The 16,813-nt window shown below is 37.7% G+C and overlaps 1 protein-coding gene across 2 annotated transcripts; it reads right to left on the reverse strand.

The window, feature by feature from the left end:
* Nucleotides 1-181: 181 nt before the first annotated feature.
* Nucleotides 182-16,592, reverse strand: BLZF1 (basic leucine zipper nuclear factor 1; the record flags this gene model as incomplete). 2 transcript variants are annotated; one of them, XM_084249718.1, is made up of 6 exons in its annotated part: nucleotides 182-367; nucleotides 1,997-2,216; nucleotides 3,858-3,986; nucleotides 6,783-6,982; nucleotides 8,208-8,629; nucleotides 16,562-16,592. In XM_084249718.1, 6 exons carry the CDS (start codon nucleotides 16,590-16,592, stop codon nucleotides 182-184), a joined length of 1,188 nt encoding a protein of 395 aa, XP_084105844.1. The 2 variants fall into 2 exon arrangements, with proteins under 2 accessions (XP_084105844.1, XP_084105843.1); XM_084249717.1 differs by having other exon boundaries at nucleotides 8,208-8,644.
* Between the last annotated feature and the right edge of the window lie 221 nt (nucleotides 16,593-16,813).

Genomic DNA, 16,813 nt, shown 5'->3' on the forward strand with positions numbered 1-16,813 from the left:
TTTACTAAGAAAGGGTAATCTGGAGTCTAGTACATGACATATCTTTGGAGATATGTATTATTTAAATAGAAAATGAAATAGAAAATGATCTGACTAGCTATATAAGAACCCCAGCTCCCAAATCATAGTGACTCTTGTATAATTAGCAAATGCCTACAGCATACCTCCAATATAATGAATGTTAAAGGACAATAAGCTCTCCCTGGCAGTGATTACAGCAATTGAAAGTTATATTTTCATAGCTAGTATAAGGATGAAATCGTCCAATCTTTTTCTTTGCAGCAAGTAAGGTGGCTGGCGAAGACTCAGAAAATGGATTATCAGGTGAGCTTTCTGTACATGTAATTGGGTCCAAAATTCGTAAAACCTAAAGAAAATAAGAAGTAACCATCAGACGTATACAGTAGGTACTGTAAAAGTGCTTGTATTATTCTTGTAAAGTTCCATTTCACAAATATGTTACTACCATGAAAAAGTAACATCTGGGGCCTCCCCAGTGGCACAGCAGGTTGAACGCTGTGCTGTGGAGCTGTCTGCAGCCTCTGGAGCGCCAGTTCCATTCCTGGGCAGCCAGGGAGAAACTCACATGGCATGGCAGACCTCTCCTGTCTCGCCCACTGCTCCCCTCAGCAGTGTCTTCAGTCTGTATGCCTGTTCTGTTTCCCGCTCTGTCTCTAGTGAATCCTCTCACCCTCCTGCACATCTGGCCTGTACCCCAGTTCTTGTATAAATAAATAAATCTTTTTTTAAAAAAAACAACATCTTAATGGTGAATTTGATTAGAGAACTTATCCTTTTTCTTGAAAGGCTCTAAATTTAACAATTATGTTTAGTAATTAGGTTAATGTTCTCTTATGAAAATGAAAAAGCATATAAACATAGATAGGTTATAATAATTCTACCTTAAGCGATGTCAATTTTTATCCTTAGCCAAAAAGTACCCACTACTTTTCCCTTCAATCTTTCTTTCAACTGCTTGGAATCAGATTACTGCTTTTATTCTTTTATTGAGATGTTATTTCAAAGTTTTTGATAATTTACTTGTAGAATCAATGGCTTTTCGTTTCTTTTTCTAATTTATATCCCTATTTCATGTGAACAACCAGGTTCTTGTTTCTTGGATTTCATGGACAAAATACTCTCCAATTTATTGTACTCTGACAATTCTGAGATCCACAACAGGAAGAACTCTTGTGAACCCTGAATTCACCCACGACTGGTAGTACAGGTCTACCCTAACTGATTCTGCAATATTTGGCACTTTCCTATCATATGTGGGAAGACAAATAACATCTTCAATCAGAAGTAACCAATTCTGACTCTTGATTATAAATGAAAAAAATTTTTTTTTAAATGTGTATTTTTTTTTTTTATAGAGGCATGTTTTATTTATTTATTTGTTTGTTTGTTTTTTTTTTGTTTATACATGCACTGGGTACAGTCAGAAGCGCTGGAGGGTGAGAGAATTCACCAGAGCCAGAGCGGGAAGCAGAGCAGGCAGAAAGACCGAAGTACACTGCTGAGGGGAGCAGCGGGCGGCAGGAGAGGTCTGCGCGCCATGTGGGACCCTCCTCTGGTGGCCGGGGAGCAGCCAGGGTTCGAACTGGTGCCGCAGAGGCCGCGGGCAGCTTCGCAACCCAGCGCTCAACCGCTGTGCCACCGGGGAGGCCCTATAAATGAAAAATTCTATACAGTGGCTTTCCATATCAAAATGAATTCAAGAAAATGATTATCAATGATTCACAGTAGCTAAAAAAATAGACCTTCTTTAAAGACAATTACAGCTTTTTTCTGGAGTAGAGTAATAATGTTCAGGAAGATTAAAGTTCCGAGGAGGAAATACTTTTCTCTAAGATTACAAGCTCATGAGCATGAGAATCAGGTTCAATCTCATGTTTCCTAACACCCAGTGCAAACATTTCCCATTATAATCTGCTGCCTTTCAGTAAAAGGATAGTTTAGAAGTTCCACATTATCACTAATGACAAATATTTACCTTTTCAGCCATTTTTTCTGCTGGGGTGCTGCAGAATTCAACTGCTGATGGAATCTTTTTTTGACCATTCATGCCAACATTTCCCAGAAGATGAGAATTTATTGCTTTTGCCAACTTGTGGTTTGTTAATGCGAGTTCTGCTGTGCTGTGAGGTTGTGTATTAGGGTAGTAAGTTTGCTCTCTTCCCCACTGCAAGGAGACTAAGAGCTCCTCCAATAATCTACACAGAACACATTAATACTGAACATTAATAACAGGATAAATAATGAGGAACATTTTTGAAATCATACAGTACTTTCTCCCATATCCTTCAGAGTTTAATAAATTAGAAGCTTTGTATAAAGTAAGTTAGACTATAGAAAGCACTTATCAAATTTTTACACTACTACCTGGAAATCACTCAACAAATAGGTACTTTTTTTTAGTTTTCATTTTAGAGTAGCTACAGTATGCTCATATACTCATATAGAACCCACTGATTGAATCTGTGTATCTACTAAGATACTCATATGGTATTTTTTAATTTGGTGTTACATTTAACTGATTTTTTTGAATGATAAACCAACCCACTAATCTTGGTATAGAACCTATTGGTCTATGATGTGTAAACCTTTATATATTGTTAGACTTGATTCACTAAAATTCTATTAAGGATCTTTAACATCTATGTTCATGAGAGACATCAGTCTTTAGTTTTCTTGTAGTGTCTCTATCAGGTTTGGTATCAAGAAAACACTGGTGTCAGAAACGAGTTAGAAATTGTTCCCTTTTCTTCTCTTTCCTCGAAGAGCTTGTGTAAGTTTGGTTCTGTTTCTTCCTGAGATGTTTGCCAGTATTCACTAGTGAATCCATCTATTGATAGGTAAAGTTTGCATTACTGGAAGGTTTTTAACTACTAATTCAATTGCTTTAACAGGTTAGGGCTATTCAGGTTATCTGTTCTTGTGTTATCAGGTTTGTGTCTTTTAAGAATTTTGACCAATTCATTTATCACTTAGGTTGTTAAATATATTGGCATAGAGAGAGTAGTTCATTATATCCTCTTATTTTCTTTATTATGTCAATGGAATCTGTACTGTCCACCCTCCTCATTCTTGATACTGGTAATGTGTATCTGTTTTCTTTTGATGATACTGCCTAGTGGTTTCTTGAATTCATCTTTTCAAAGAAACAGCACTTGGCTTTCCATCATTCATTTCTGCTCTCATCTTGACTATTTTCCTCCTTCTGCTTAATTTGTTTTATGTGTTTTTTAAGGAAGATTACTGGTGAGAACTTCCTTCCTTTTTAAGCTAAGTACTTAAATCTATAAATTTCCCCCTAAACACTGCTTTAGTTGCCTCCCACAAAATCTGCTATTTGGACATATTGTTTTCATTCTTCTAATTTCCCTGTTGACCCTTACTGACTTGATTTATAATAAATCATTTATAAAAAGCAGTTTCAAGAAGGACCATTAATTTTGATAGTTCATAGAGCACATGGACATGAGCACAGGCTGTGATATCATAGAAAGAGTCCTCCACATAAAGAGCTCCTTACAAAGGAAAGCCTAGGTACACTTTTTGGCTCTACCAAAAATCATACAAAACTGCATAATTTAAATTTCTTCTAATGTAGCTATAAATATTCTCTAATATAGATTTCTTCTAATGTAGCTATAACTATTCTCTCCCCAATTAAGAATGTAAGAAGCATGTCTTATTTTTTTATATTCTTCCTCTCTCCCCTGGGCATCTATTTTAAAACGTTATACAAAGCATATGCTCAGTAAGTTAATAATGTAGAAACCCCAAATAACTATCACAATAACAACAACTGCAGGAGGAAGAAGAGTTCAGAATGTAAACAATTGTCCTACTTCTGGGTAGCTATCATTTCCTGACGAAACTGCTCCCGCTCACTCAGGAGGTCTTGTATAGCACTCTGTGCATCACGGTTCTGGCGCTGTAAAGCTGTTCTGGAGTTGGTTAACTCATCTGCCATAACTCTGGAAAAGAGTAAAGACTTGCATATAAATTCTCTGGCAATAAGACAAGTTGATATAATACCTCCGTGACTGTCATTTTTAAAAACTTTCAAATAAGATCTAACATAGTCAAGTACTTATTTTTTACTTCTTTACTAAAACATTTAAAATGTCTATAAGCTTAGAACTGGCTAAAGGGGCTGAATTAAAATATTTTTACAAAATGACAGAGGAAATGTTTGATTTTCCTACATAGTGACTTTTGGAATGTACTTCAATCTTACTTTAGGTTGATCAAATTTTGAAAAAATAGTATTTTTTAAAAAGATTTATTTTATTTATGATTACAAAAACTGGGGTATAGGCCAGAGGTGTGCGAGGTGAGAGGATCTACCAGAGACAGAGCAGGGAACAGAACAGACAGATAGACCTAAGTACACTGCTGAGGGGAGCAGCGGGCAAGACAGGAGCGGTCTGTCGCGCCATGTGGGTAGCTCTCTGGCCAGGGATCAAACTCACGCTGCAGAGGCTGCAGACAGCTTCACAGCCATGTGCTCAACTCCTTGAGCCACCAGGGAGGCCCAAAAAATAGACTTTTTTTAAAAACAAAATTTTAGAGGAAAACAAAATGAGTATTTTTATACCACTCAATTACCTCTTTGCCCTTAGAAAACCATTAAAACAGAATAAGACTTATATAAAGGCAAAACTAAGTCTGTCCTCCTGTCTGTCCAACATCCACATTTATCTTTTATTTGTAGCCAGTACACTTTCTTACACATTTTTTCAGAAAAAAATAATGCACATTCAAGTATGTGTTAAAAAATAAATATATCGGGCCTCCCCGGTGGCACAGCGGTTGAGCGCTGGGTTGCGAAGCTGCCTGTGGCCTCTGCGGCGCTGGTTCAATCCCCGGCTGCTCCCCGGCCACCGGAGGAGGGTCCCACATGGCGTGCAGACCTCTCCTGCCGCCCGCTGCTCCCCTCAGCAGTGTACTTCGGTCCTTCTGCCTGCTCTGCTCCCCGCTCTGGCTCTGGTGAATTCTCTCACCCTCCAGCGCTTCTGACTGTACCCAGTGCATGTATAAACAAAACAAACAAACAAATAAATAAATAAAACATGCCTTTATTAAAAAAAAAAAATATATATATCTATTTTCTTTACAAAAAGGGATTATTTAATACAACATTTTCTATACTTTGCTTTTTTTCTTGATAATTTATCTTGGTGATTTTTTTTTTCATATTAGCATATAGAGAACTATCTTATAAAGCTCCTTTTAAAGAAAAGGAACTTCATACTTTCTTCCGATTGGATGTACCAAAATCTACCAAACCAGTTATCTATTGATGGAACTGAAGCAAAAATTTAAGTATGTTTATTTAACTAAAAATCTTAAAACTAAAGTCTTGGACCATAGTAATAACTGAATTCTTTAAAATGAAAACAATTTTGACATTGAAAGATTAAGTCGATGAAAATATCCATAAAGTTGAATTTAATTGTTATTTATTGCCTTAGAATATTACTATCAGTGGTGGGGCCTCCCTTGTGGCCCAGATTAAAGACTCAGCGCTGTCAAGGTATTGCCAGCTACTGCAGCATGAGTTCGATCCTGGGTCAGGGAGCTCACCCACAAGTGGTGCAGCAGAACTCTCCTGTCTCCCCTTAGCTGCTCCCCTCAGCAGTGTATTTCAATAGATACTCCTGTTTTGCTCCCCACCCTGTCTCTGGTGAATCTTCTCATCCCCCACATCTCTGCCTACAGCCAGTTCTTATATGCATTAAAAAAAAGAGAATATTACTATCAGCATTGATCAGAATGTTAAAAAATTATATATTATAATAAGCTGTATAATATATGCATGATTGCCCCTTAAGCTGTTGAATGAGAATTAATTAACTTTTACTTGCAGTCAATAAACGAGCTCATTTCTTCAAATATCACAATTGGAAAACAAATTAAGGACTTTAAGAGAATGATCAATCATAAGAAAACATCACAGATGTTAAGACATGAAATATTTTTCTAAAAATTTATTCATCTTAACCATTGGTTCTCAAGATACAGCCTGGAAACCTTTGGTGTTTTATTTTATAAGATCTCTCCAGATTACTGAATTTCAACAGTTGAACATAGTATGTATGGAGCAATTGACTAAATACTGGAAATACACAGATAACACCCAGATCCTGTTCTCTAGTAACTCAGCTGGAAGAGGAGGGAATAAACATACGAAGGAAGAATCATAATATAGGGCAGTTTCCCAAATGCCAGTGTGCCCATGTGCCTGAATTGGGAATCTAAAGTTTTTACCTGTTTAAGTAGCTTCTCATTCAGTATGCCATACGAACGTATATGGGGAGAAAAAGGTTGGGAAGCTCTTCTATATAGTTAAAAGAACTATGAGAACAGAGCAAAAAGGACAAGTAATATTATCTCACTGAGTGGCAGTTTTTGAGTTTTCCCAGTAGAAGATGGGGAAAAATAATTTAGTTTGGATTTTCTTGTATGATTCTAATATATATTAGATGTATGAGTTTATAGTTTTGTTTTGGTCTCAAAATTGATTAGGAGTGATTTCTACTGTATGTAGTAACTGAGATTTTTGGAATGAGGGAGGATTCTTGTGATACCACTTCTCCATTTAGGGAGACTGTAACCATCCAGAGGAGGGTGAGTCCACATCTTAAGTAATATCTGAAGTACTTTGACAGTTTGAAATTGTCCACTACAATCTACTTTCTTGTGTTATATGTCAAAAATCTGATAGAACAAAAAGTAGAAAATGAAATACTATTTAAAATAGAAAATACCTGCTTGCGAGGAATTTACTTCGCCATACATCACATTGTATTGACATGCGTTCTAGCTGTTCGGAAAGCTGAGCTGTGTTTCGACCTAGGGCTTCATTTTCTAAAATAAGCTGATTTTTCTCACGAGCTAGACGTTCAAAGTGATACTGAAGATCATCCCCAACAGAAGCCACCAGCAACTTTTTTAACTCACGATTAACCTAGAAGAGAACATGACCAATACCATAGGCTCAACGTAATGTCACTGAATTTAACATTAACAAAATGAATGAAAAAGAAACTTTCTCAAAGGAAATGAGAAAACTGAACCAAAATAAACCTTAGAAATATGACTGCAGAACTGAGGATACTAGATGGCGGGGGGGAGTGGTAGGGATGAGAATAAAGGTGGGAGAGGACACAATTATCTATAATAAAGGACTGTGGGAGTTGGGAGTGTGGGTGTGGTGTGCCAATATACATCTGACATGGTGTGAATCTATATAAATCATATACAGTATTGTAAACAAATGTTCGTCAATAAAGGAAAAAAGAGAAATTGTGTTTCTGTATAACTTGGGTCTCTGTCACTTAAAAGTATTTATCAAAATGTGATATTAAATATTTAACTTTTATAATATATACAAATCATACCAATCAATAGCTGTAGTCACTGTGGTCATAAACTGAACCTTTTATAAGAGTATAAATCTTGGGCCTCCCTGGTGGCGCACAGGTGGTTGAGCACAGCACTGTGAAGCTGTCCGCAGCCTCTGCAGTGCAGGTTCGATCCCCGCCGGCTGTGAAATACCCACATGGCGGGACAGACCTCTCCTGTCTCGCCTGCTGCTCCCCTCAGCAGTGTATTTCTGTTGGTCTGCCTGTTCTGTTCCCCGCTTTGTCTCTGGTGAATCCTCTCATCCTCCCACACATCTGGCCTGTACCCCGGTTCTTGTATAAAAATAAATAAATCTTAAAAAAAAAAAAGAGTATAAATCTTTACAGAAATTATAATATGATTCTAGTGAATACTTCAAAGGCAAAAAATTAGAAAACTGAAGCAATACATTTTGCTAAGAAAGATGACAGAGAAAGTTTTATGTTTTTCTTAATCTTATTCAACATTTAAAAATTAATTTCTTTGTATCCTAGGACTTTTACTTTCAAGAATGCAAAGGAAGCAATTTAGTGTATCTATAAGCATATTCTTTACATTGCTATTGAAAACAAATTAAAACATAAAAATCCAATAATATGTTTTGGTATATGGTGCAGCCACTGAAGAACATTATTGCTATTAATAATAGCAATACTCTGTGACATGGGACAATGTTAATAAACCTTGAATGACATTCCCAAGAGGATATACAGTTTTCTAAGAATGTAGACTTAGGAAGTCCAGGTATAAAAAGCAGTGCCCATTAAAGCTATTAAGGCTGTTCTTACCTCAGTCTGTACTCGGAGTTGGTTTAGAAGACCTTCTTTTTCCTGTAGTAACCTCCTTTCAGAAGATTTGAGCTTTTCCAATATACTCTTTACCTCTGAGAGTTCCTTCCTGTGTTCTGCAGTTCCCTCCAACTGACCAAGGAATTCTTTATGAAGTCCCAGAGACTTTACCTTTGCATTTTTGTTGGGGACATTATGGGTTATAGCAGCTTTGGGAACTAATAATCTTACAGCTTCGACTTCCACTGCTTTTTCAGTGTGAATTTTCCCTAGCTGAAGAACTCCTGGGCTCTCTGAGGAAACTGCTTTCTTTTGTGGACTCTGAAGGATGTGATGCTTTATGGGCTGGACTCCAGAAGGAACCTCAACAGATTTATGTGGCTCTTCAGTTTCCATTCCATCTCCTGCTCCTCGGATTGGGGCTGAAGTAAGGGTTACTAAAAAAAGGAAAGGAAACGCTACTTACTGAAGAAAAGCTAGGAAAATGCCAAGGCATGCTTTACTCTATACTTAGAATGACTGCATTTTAGACTACATTTAGAATTTGTATAAGAGGGATGTACAACATATAAACATTCCAAATTCAAGCAGAGACTGCTGTTATCTTGGTTCTCAGGTTGTGGTCCTAAAAAATGTAATTCTCTAGCCAGAAATCCAGAGGGAATGATAAACTTGCTCAGGATAATGTTGAAAAAATTACCGGTCAGCGTGTTCTATAGCAAGGGAAATACCATATAAGAATACTTTCCCTAGGAATTGAGCTGCTACTTTATATTCTATTTTGCTATGGCCTTATTTTCCATTTTATGGTCATATTGTGTCTTCAAGGTAAGATAACTTTTTTTTATTAATTTTTTTATTTTTTACATCATTGTTCATTTTTAAACAATGTTTGCTTCCCCTTACCCCAAGATAACATTATTTATGATTATATTAATTTAGACTAAAGAGTCTAAAAACTCCACTTCATTATAATGCTTTAGTGAACATTTTTATGTTCACTACAGATTTTTTCAACTGAATTTCTTGAGTAAATTCTCAAAAATAGAATTAATGGGACAGGTGACAATATGAATTGTCAAAATGCCTCAAAATAACTCTGCTAATTAATGAGTAGGTCTACTCCTTATGTCCTTGTTTTTTTTTTTTTTTTTGGGGGGGGGCTTGTTAAATATTTATGATTGTATGCAATGCTTAAAAGTAAATAAGTAAACATGTTAAGAGTTTTGAATGGTGGTTGGAATAGTTAATGCTCAGTAAATGTTAGCTCCTATTGCTCTTATTATCGTTTAAAAAATCTCTAATAAACTTTGATCCTATTTAAAGAGTGAAAGAAAGCTTAAATTTAATTCTGACTTTTATTACCTTATGGTAAAATCTTATAAAATTCTATCACTAGACTTTAGGACTACTTTTTCATTTAACAGAATTTTCTGCAATTCTCTTATGTATGTAGCAATGTATTGAAAGTCCTGAGTTATGTTAGTTATTCGGAGGTAAAAAGACATGTTCTACTTTATAGAATGTTTTAATTACAGTAACATATCTCATCATTTCTACATATTAAATGTAAACTAAAACATCCCGTGGGCCTTAAAACTGAGACTACTAGATGAACAAAGGAATACTTCAGAAAGAGAACTAAAGGGTTTGGTATGTCAGTTCATGCTGTAGAACATTTACTCAAGAATTGACTCAGCTCTTTTTAAAAATAAAGGCCTATTCCCATGTTCTTAAAATTTGCTTTTAATTTTGTCTAATCCTATCTAATGTAAATTTAATCTTGTTACTAAGATCTTTTGGCACTTACAAAGTAATACAGATTTATTAACTACATATTAGTAAAAATAAAAATAATAAATGAGGTCCACTGAAGAAACAGGAGGCAGATGTGACACTCTGTTGTGCTTAACTAGGATTTCTAGGAAAGTCAGAACATTTTGAGTCTTACGTAATGGAGATTAAAAAAAAAAAATCATAAGATGGTGAATGCTATATTTTAAGTCAATGACACAGTAATGGATATTTAACAGAAATCTCTTTTCAAAGAAAATGTCATGTAATTCCAATCAAATTCAACTATTTTGGTTCACTTCAGTTTCGTTTTAACTTTATTTACACTATTCTACTTACTCAAGCAGTTATGAGTGTACCCAAGCTGCACTACTTATCCCATGGGAACTCCTTCTCTGTAACAAGTGTGCTTCTAGCTAAGGGGCAGGGGCAAGCAGACAGTGGAGGTGGGACTCTACTTTTTCTTACCCAGTAACTTACCTTTCATAATTCTATTTTCCTTGTGACACACATAGAAACCTTTATTACCTAAGTACTAGACACAATCCAGGACACATCATGAATCTTTACCTCCTCTCAAATGAGAAAGCAAAGATCTATGATACTGTAACAGGGTGGTCCCCAGGAAAGGGGGAGGTTCCAGGTTCCCTGCCCCACCCAAGGAAGGGTGGAGCTGAGCAGGAAGAGGAGAAGCTGAAGAAGAGACTGAGGAAGGAAGCAGGATGGAGCCTAGAGACATGTGAAGAAACTGCGCTTGTCTTTTGGTCGTGGACTGGGTGACACAGATGTGGGTGAGACCTGTGGGGAGGTGACAATGGCAGCTTTTATCTTGATGTTGATTTTGCTCTTTTCCTTCCGGGCTTGTCCGGTTGTTTGTGACCCTTTTCTGTGGGTCCCCACTGGAAGATGCTTTAGACTTGTAGCAGGCTTTGGGGCTTTGCTCTGGGCCAATCCCATATGGATGGACGTTTACCCACGAGGGGACGGGTAACTTTGGGTGCTTCATTTAGAAACTAGACTCTTTGCCTTACCTGTATTGTTTCCTAGTTTTATTAAAGTTCCTTCCCATTAAAGTCTCCTATGTTTTGTGTTGATGCGGCGGATGGCAGAACCCATGTAGAATAGGCAGGTTTGCGGGGTTTGGGCTGCCCCTCTCCTTGTCCTATAACAATACCACCTCCATAATTATGAGTAATGTTTAAGCAAAACTTCAACTCCTATTCTTCTACACTCTTTGAAGGAAACCAAAAAACATTTCTTTAATTATTCATCAACATTGCTTCTACCTGTGATCACTTACTATAATACATCTAAGGTTTATGACTCACTCGCAATGCCTTTTCCAAAGACTGGCTAAATGTAGGGAAAGAACAAATAAAAATTGGCAAACTTTTTCTATAAAGGGCCAGATAGTAAGTATTTAAGACTTTGTAGAACATGAGGCAAAAATGAAGATACTATACAGGTACTTATGTAAGAAGAGGAAAAACAAATTTTCATGGATGAAAAACAAAACCAACAACTGAGTAAAGTTTTTCTGTAGTAATATTCTAATTTTTTTTTTTTTTAATTTTTTTTTTTTTTTTTTTTTTTTATAGAGGCATGCTTTATTTATTTGTTTGCTGGTTTGTTTGTTTGTTTTGTTTATACATGCACACAGTCAGAAGCGCGGGAGGGTGAGAGAATTCACCAGAGCCAGAGCGGGGAGCAGAGCAGGCAGAAGGACCGAAGTACACTGCTGAGGGGAGCAGCGGGCGGCAGGAGAGGTCTGCACGCCATGTGGGACCCTCCTCTGGTGGCCGGGGAGCAGCCGCGGATCAAACCGGCGCCGCAGAGGCCGCGCGCAGTTTCGCAACCCAGCGCTCAACCGCTGCGCCACCGGGGAGGCCCTGTAGTAATATTCTAAAAATGAGAATCCTTTTTATTCGAAATGACACTTATGTCAGATTCAAAATTGGTGTTCCTAATCAAACACTGCAAATATTCTCAGAAGGTCTGAGGGCCATATTTTGACAAACTCTTGTTTTAGAATAATGAGGGAAAAATGATTTTATAGTCTGTCATTAAATGAACATTTCTCCTTTTTCATAAAATTATAAATCCATGAAGACTGATGCAGGACAATGTAGGAGAAAGAACACCAGATGAAGTAAAAATAACTGAAGTCCCTACTTCCACACATATTGTGACTTCCTTCAAATCACTTAACATTACCTTCCTCTCAACTGTCAGTGCTTTCAGAATTATGCAAATAACTGAATAACTTAATTTGTTTCTCTCACAGACTAGACTGTTCTTCAGGGCAGAGACTGCCTCCTAATTCTTGTATCACTACCTTAATGAAATGGTGCTTGACATAGAAAAGATGAAGCGTATGAAATGAAATTCATCAATGTTAACACATTCTCTAGATTTCATTTTAACATCTAATAGCTAACTCATGTAATAGCTGCTTAATTTCTCCCCCCTTCCTTACATATCATTACTTCCTAACAGTTATAACTTGATAAACTTTTCAGAACATATGCAAATTCAGTTATAAAACACTTAAACAAGTTAGGGTTTGTTGCCTCATAATTTAAAATCAATAGATTTTTTTTAAAAAAGATTTATTTATTTATTTATACATGCACTGGGTACAGTCAGAAGCGCTGGAGGGTGAGAGAATTCACCAGAGCCAGAGCGGGGAGCGGAGCAGGCAGAAGGACCGAAGCACACTGCTGAGGGGAGCAGCGGGCGGCAGGAGAAGTCTGCGCGCCATGCGGGACCCTCCCCGGTGGCCGGGGAGCAGCCGGGGATCGAACCGGTGCTGCAGAGGCTGCGGGCAGCTTCCCAGCCCAGCGCTCAACTGCTGCACCACCAGGGAGGCCCAAAATCAATAGATTTTTAAATGTCAACATGACTAATAAAGTTTTGTTAGTTACTTTTACATGCTTTGAAGGGAACCAAACTAATAAGAAATGTTATAAATGGTGGGTTTAAGAGTCAGACTTAGACATTTACTGATGTGGAATCCAAACATTCTGTTGTCACAGGCTTCAGGAATAGGGTTTCCTGGTCAAAAGAGTGTGGGCAATGCTGCATGCTCTCTCTCTTTGGAACTTCTCCGAGTATACAGGTATATTAAAGGTCCTGAGAGGTCCTGTAGTGCAGCTTTCCTTTAATCCAGCATTTCCCAAATGGACCTGCCCTTGGAATCCTTTTTCACCTATCATTCTATAGGACTGATGTTAAGTTAGACTATTTTTTGGGAATAATTTTAGTGTCCAAGACTTTTCTACTCTGCCTACTTTCATTAAACTGTCTCACTTTGATACCTTTAATTTTTTTTTTTTAAGATTTATTTATTTTATACAAGCACTGGGTACAGTCAGAAGCGCGGGAGGGTGAGAGAATTCACCAGAGCCAGAGCGGGGAGCAGAGCAGGCAGAAGGACCGAAGTACACTGCTGAGGGGAGCAGCGGGCGGCAGGAGAGGTCTGCGCACCATGTGGGACCCTCGCCCAGAGGCCAGGAATGGAACTGCCACTGCAGAGGCTGGGGGCAGCTTCGCAACCCAGCGCTCAACTGCTGCGCCACCGGGGAGGTTCAATACCTTTAATTTTGATCTTGTACCCAAGAAAAGTTTTGGACTCAAAATCTAATTTCTTAAAAAAAAATTTTCTTTTTTTTAATTTATACAATAGCTGGGGTACAGGCCAGAGGTGCGGGAGGGTGAGAGGATTCACCAGAGACAGAGTGGGGAGCAGAAGAGGCAGACAGACCGAAAGCACTGCGAGGAGAACAGCAGGCGAGATAAGAGAGGTTTGCTGTGTCATGTGGGAATCCCCCTGGCTGGCCAGGAATTGAACCCGCACTGCAGAGGGCAACTTCACAGCAGGGCACTCAACCTGTTGTGCTACCAGGGAGGCCCTCAAATTCTAATTTTTTAATTGTTCTTTTTTTTCTTTTTCTATATTTCCCTTTAAGAAACAGCTCTAGCAGCAATGGCAATCCCTCTCATGATGACAGTATTGTTCAGGTATCAGCTGAGGAAGTTTGGTCACTATGAGACAAGGTTGCGCCTCTTCTGAGGCAGTAACAGGAAGTGCAGGCAACTGACAAATGTCAACCATGACAAATGCACATATTCATAGGCCATACAAGTAACTTTTGTTTACTGACAACAATTAACATTATATTAGGTAGGAGTAGGACTGTTAGCTGAATTACCTTCCTTATTGTAAAATTAAGATTAAATGAAATAATGTCTGTGGAAGTATTTTATAATGCTACAAACCTCATGCCTTATTACAAACAAGTAGTAGTAAATAATGAAAAATTAATTTCACAGGGGCCTTACAATAACTTTTATTTTAAAGATTTATTTATTTATTTATACAAGCACTGGGTACAGTCAGAAGCATGGGAGGGTGCGAGAATTCACCAGAGCCAGAGGGGAGAACAGAGCAGGCCGACTGAGGAAGTATACCGCTAGGGGGAGCAGCGGGCAGCAGGAGAGGTCTGCGCGCCAGGTGGGACCCTCAACCCAGGGCCGGGGATCGAACCTGTGCTGCAGAGGCTGCGGGCAGCTTCGCAACCCAGCACTCAACTGCTGAGCCACCGGGGAGGCCCCAACAATAACTAACTCTTAATCACTAATAATACTGTATTTAGTTTTTGCTTTTTGTCAAACACCGGGCTAACTGCTTTCACATTAATTATTTAATTGCTCTTGTTTCCCATTAATCTCCTATTTATCAGTATCAGAACAATCTCTGCTTTGCTTGTTTTAATAATATAAAAGCCTTCTGGTGACTCTGAAATGCTGCTGCACACAGCTAAATTAAATTCAATTAAATATTACAGACATGATCCTTTCTTCCTTGCTTCTTGTTAAATGTATTTCAGCCTTCTTTAAAGAGTTTGCTGCTAGGGGTTGGCTTGCTGCAAAGTTGACTTCTAGAAATTAGTTTTCCATTTTGTAATATCTACAACTCTTTCCACCCAAGAATAACCTGACTCAGAAGGAATTCACTTTGGGACATGCTAAGACTGTGATCTATGTCCAAGTGAAGATGGTCAGCTGACTTCAAAGATCTGAATCATAAGGGAAGAGACCTGAGCTATAAATTGGGAAATCATTCTTATAGATACTAAAACCTGAGAGTAGAAGAGAAAAAGGGCTAAGAAACATTAATATTTAAGAGACAAACCAGAAGAGCAAGATGAAAAAAACAACAGAGAAATGTTGTTAGAGCAGCAGTATCCAGTGGAACTCTGGGTAGTTATGGAAATGTTCTGTATCTGCACTTCCCATACAAAACTCACCAGCACATGTGGTAAGTGAACACTTGAAAAGTGGCTAGTGTGGCTGAGGTACTGAATTTTTAACTTTGAAAATATATTAACTGAAATCCAAATGGCCACATGTGGCTAGTCCTTAGGCTAGTGGAGAGGAGTAGATAAAGAGTAGTGTCAAGGAAGTAAAGAATTTCAAAGTATTTAAAAATTGGGAATGATTAACAGGATGAAATGTTGCAGGAAAGGATAAGCAAGGCAGGACTAAAAAGTAACCATGGTAGTAATAAATGCCATGAATTGAATGTCCTTTCCTGTCCCCCAAGTATATATGGTCAAGTTCTAACCCTCTATACTTCAGAATGTGGCCTTTATTTGAAAAGAGTCATTGTAGATATAATTAAGATGAGTTCATTAATTTTTTTTTAATATTCAAAAGGGCAGGTTTATTATATAAGGAAAGGAGAGGATGCTTACACAGATACAAAAGAGCATAAAGATCTGCCCCTCAATGGAACAAGTTTATGAAAAGAAATATCTGCATAGTCACAGGTGGGCAGTCTTGGGACGCCAACTGCCAGTTAAGATGAGTTTATACTGGAGTAAGGTGGGCCCTTAGTCTAATATGACTGCTATATTTATAAAAATGAGAAATTTGGACATACAAATACACACAAACGGAGAACACCATGTGAACATAAACACCGAGTTTAGGTCACGTGTTTACAAGTCTAGGAATATTAAAAATTACCAAGAAACTAGGAGTGCGGCCTGGAACAGATGTTTCCTCAGTGCCTTCAGAGAGTATGAGCCTGCTAACCCCTTGACCTTGGACTCTAGCCTCCAGAATTCAGTGACAATAAATTTCAGTTAAGTCACCAGTTTATGGTATTTTGTTAAGTAGCCCTAGCAAGCCAATACAATAAGAAAAAGAGGTCTTTAATATCTGCTAGGTAATTTGACCATCTACTTAAATCTTTAAAAATGAGTATTTTTGCTTACTTAAAATTTAATCTTCTAGTATGTAGAGAACATAGTTATGAAACGTTTAACACTAAATGTTTAACAGTAGTAATCATCTAATAATTACTACATAATGTGAACATTTAATTGCATATCTGCTGTACTGATATGTAAACACTGCACTACAAAACAAATGAAGAGATCCTCCACAAAACTGACTCTGAAGGGCTCTATGAGATTGTTACATGGCTCAAACACTGCTTCATATTGTCATAAATTCCATGTTTTAAAAACGATTATCATCAAAAGAACACTTACCTTTGGTTTCTAAAATTTCAAGAGTAGTCATTTTTAACCAATGAATATTCACCCCACGACTTCTGAAAAACCTAAAAACGTATAAATATGAAAGAATTAAAGCAATACCTTACAAACACATTCACTAAATCCCTATAATCTCAGCATTACTTACTTCTGCATTTAGTAGACAACCATTTGGAAAGGGCATGTCTCTTACAGGCCGATTTCGGAGCCGATATTATTATGGCTATGCTACTGCTATGTCTACTG

Source organism: Talpa europaea (genome assembly GCF_964194135.1).
Source record: "Talpa europaea genome assembly, chromosome: 12".
Taxonomy (NCBI): domain Eukaryota; kingdom Metazoa; phylum Chordata; class Mammalia; order Eulipotyphla; family Talpidae; genus Talpa; species Talpa europaea.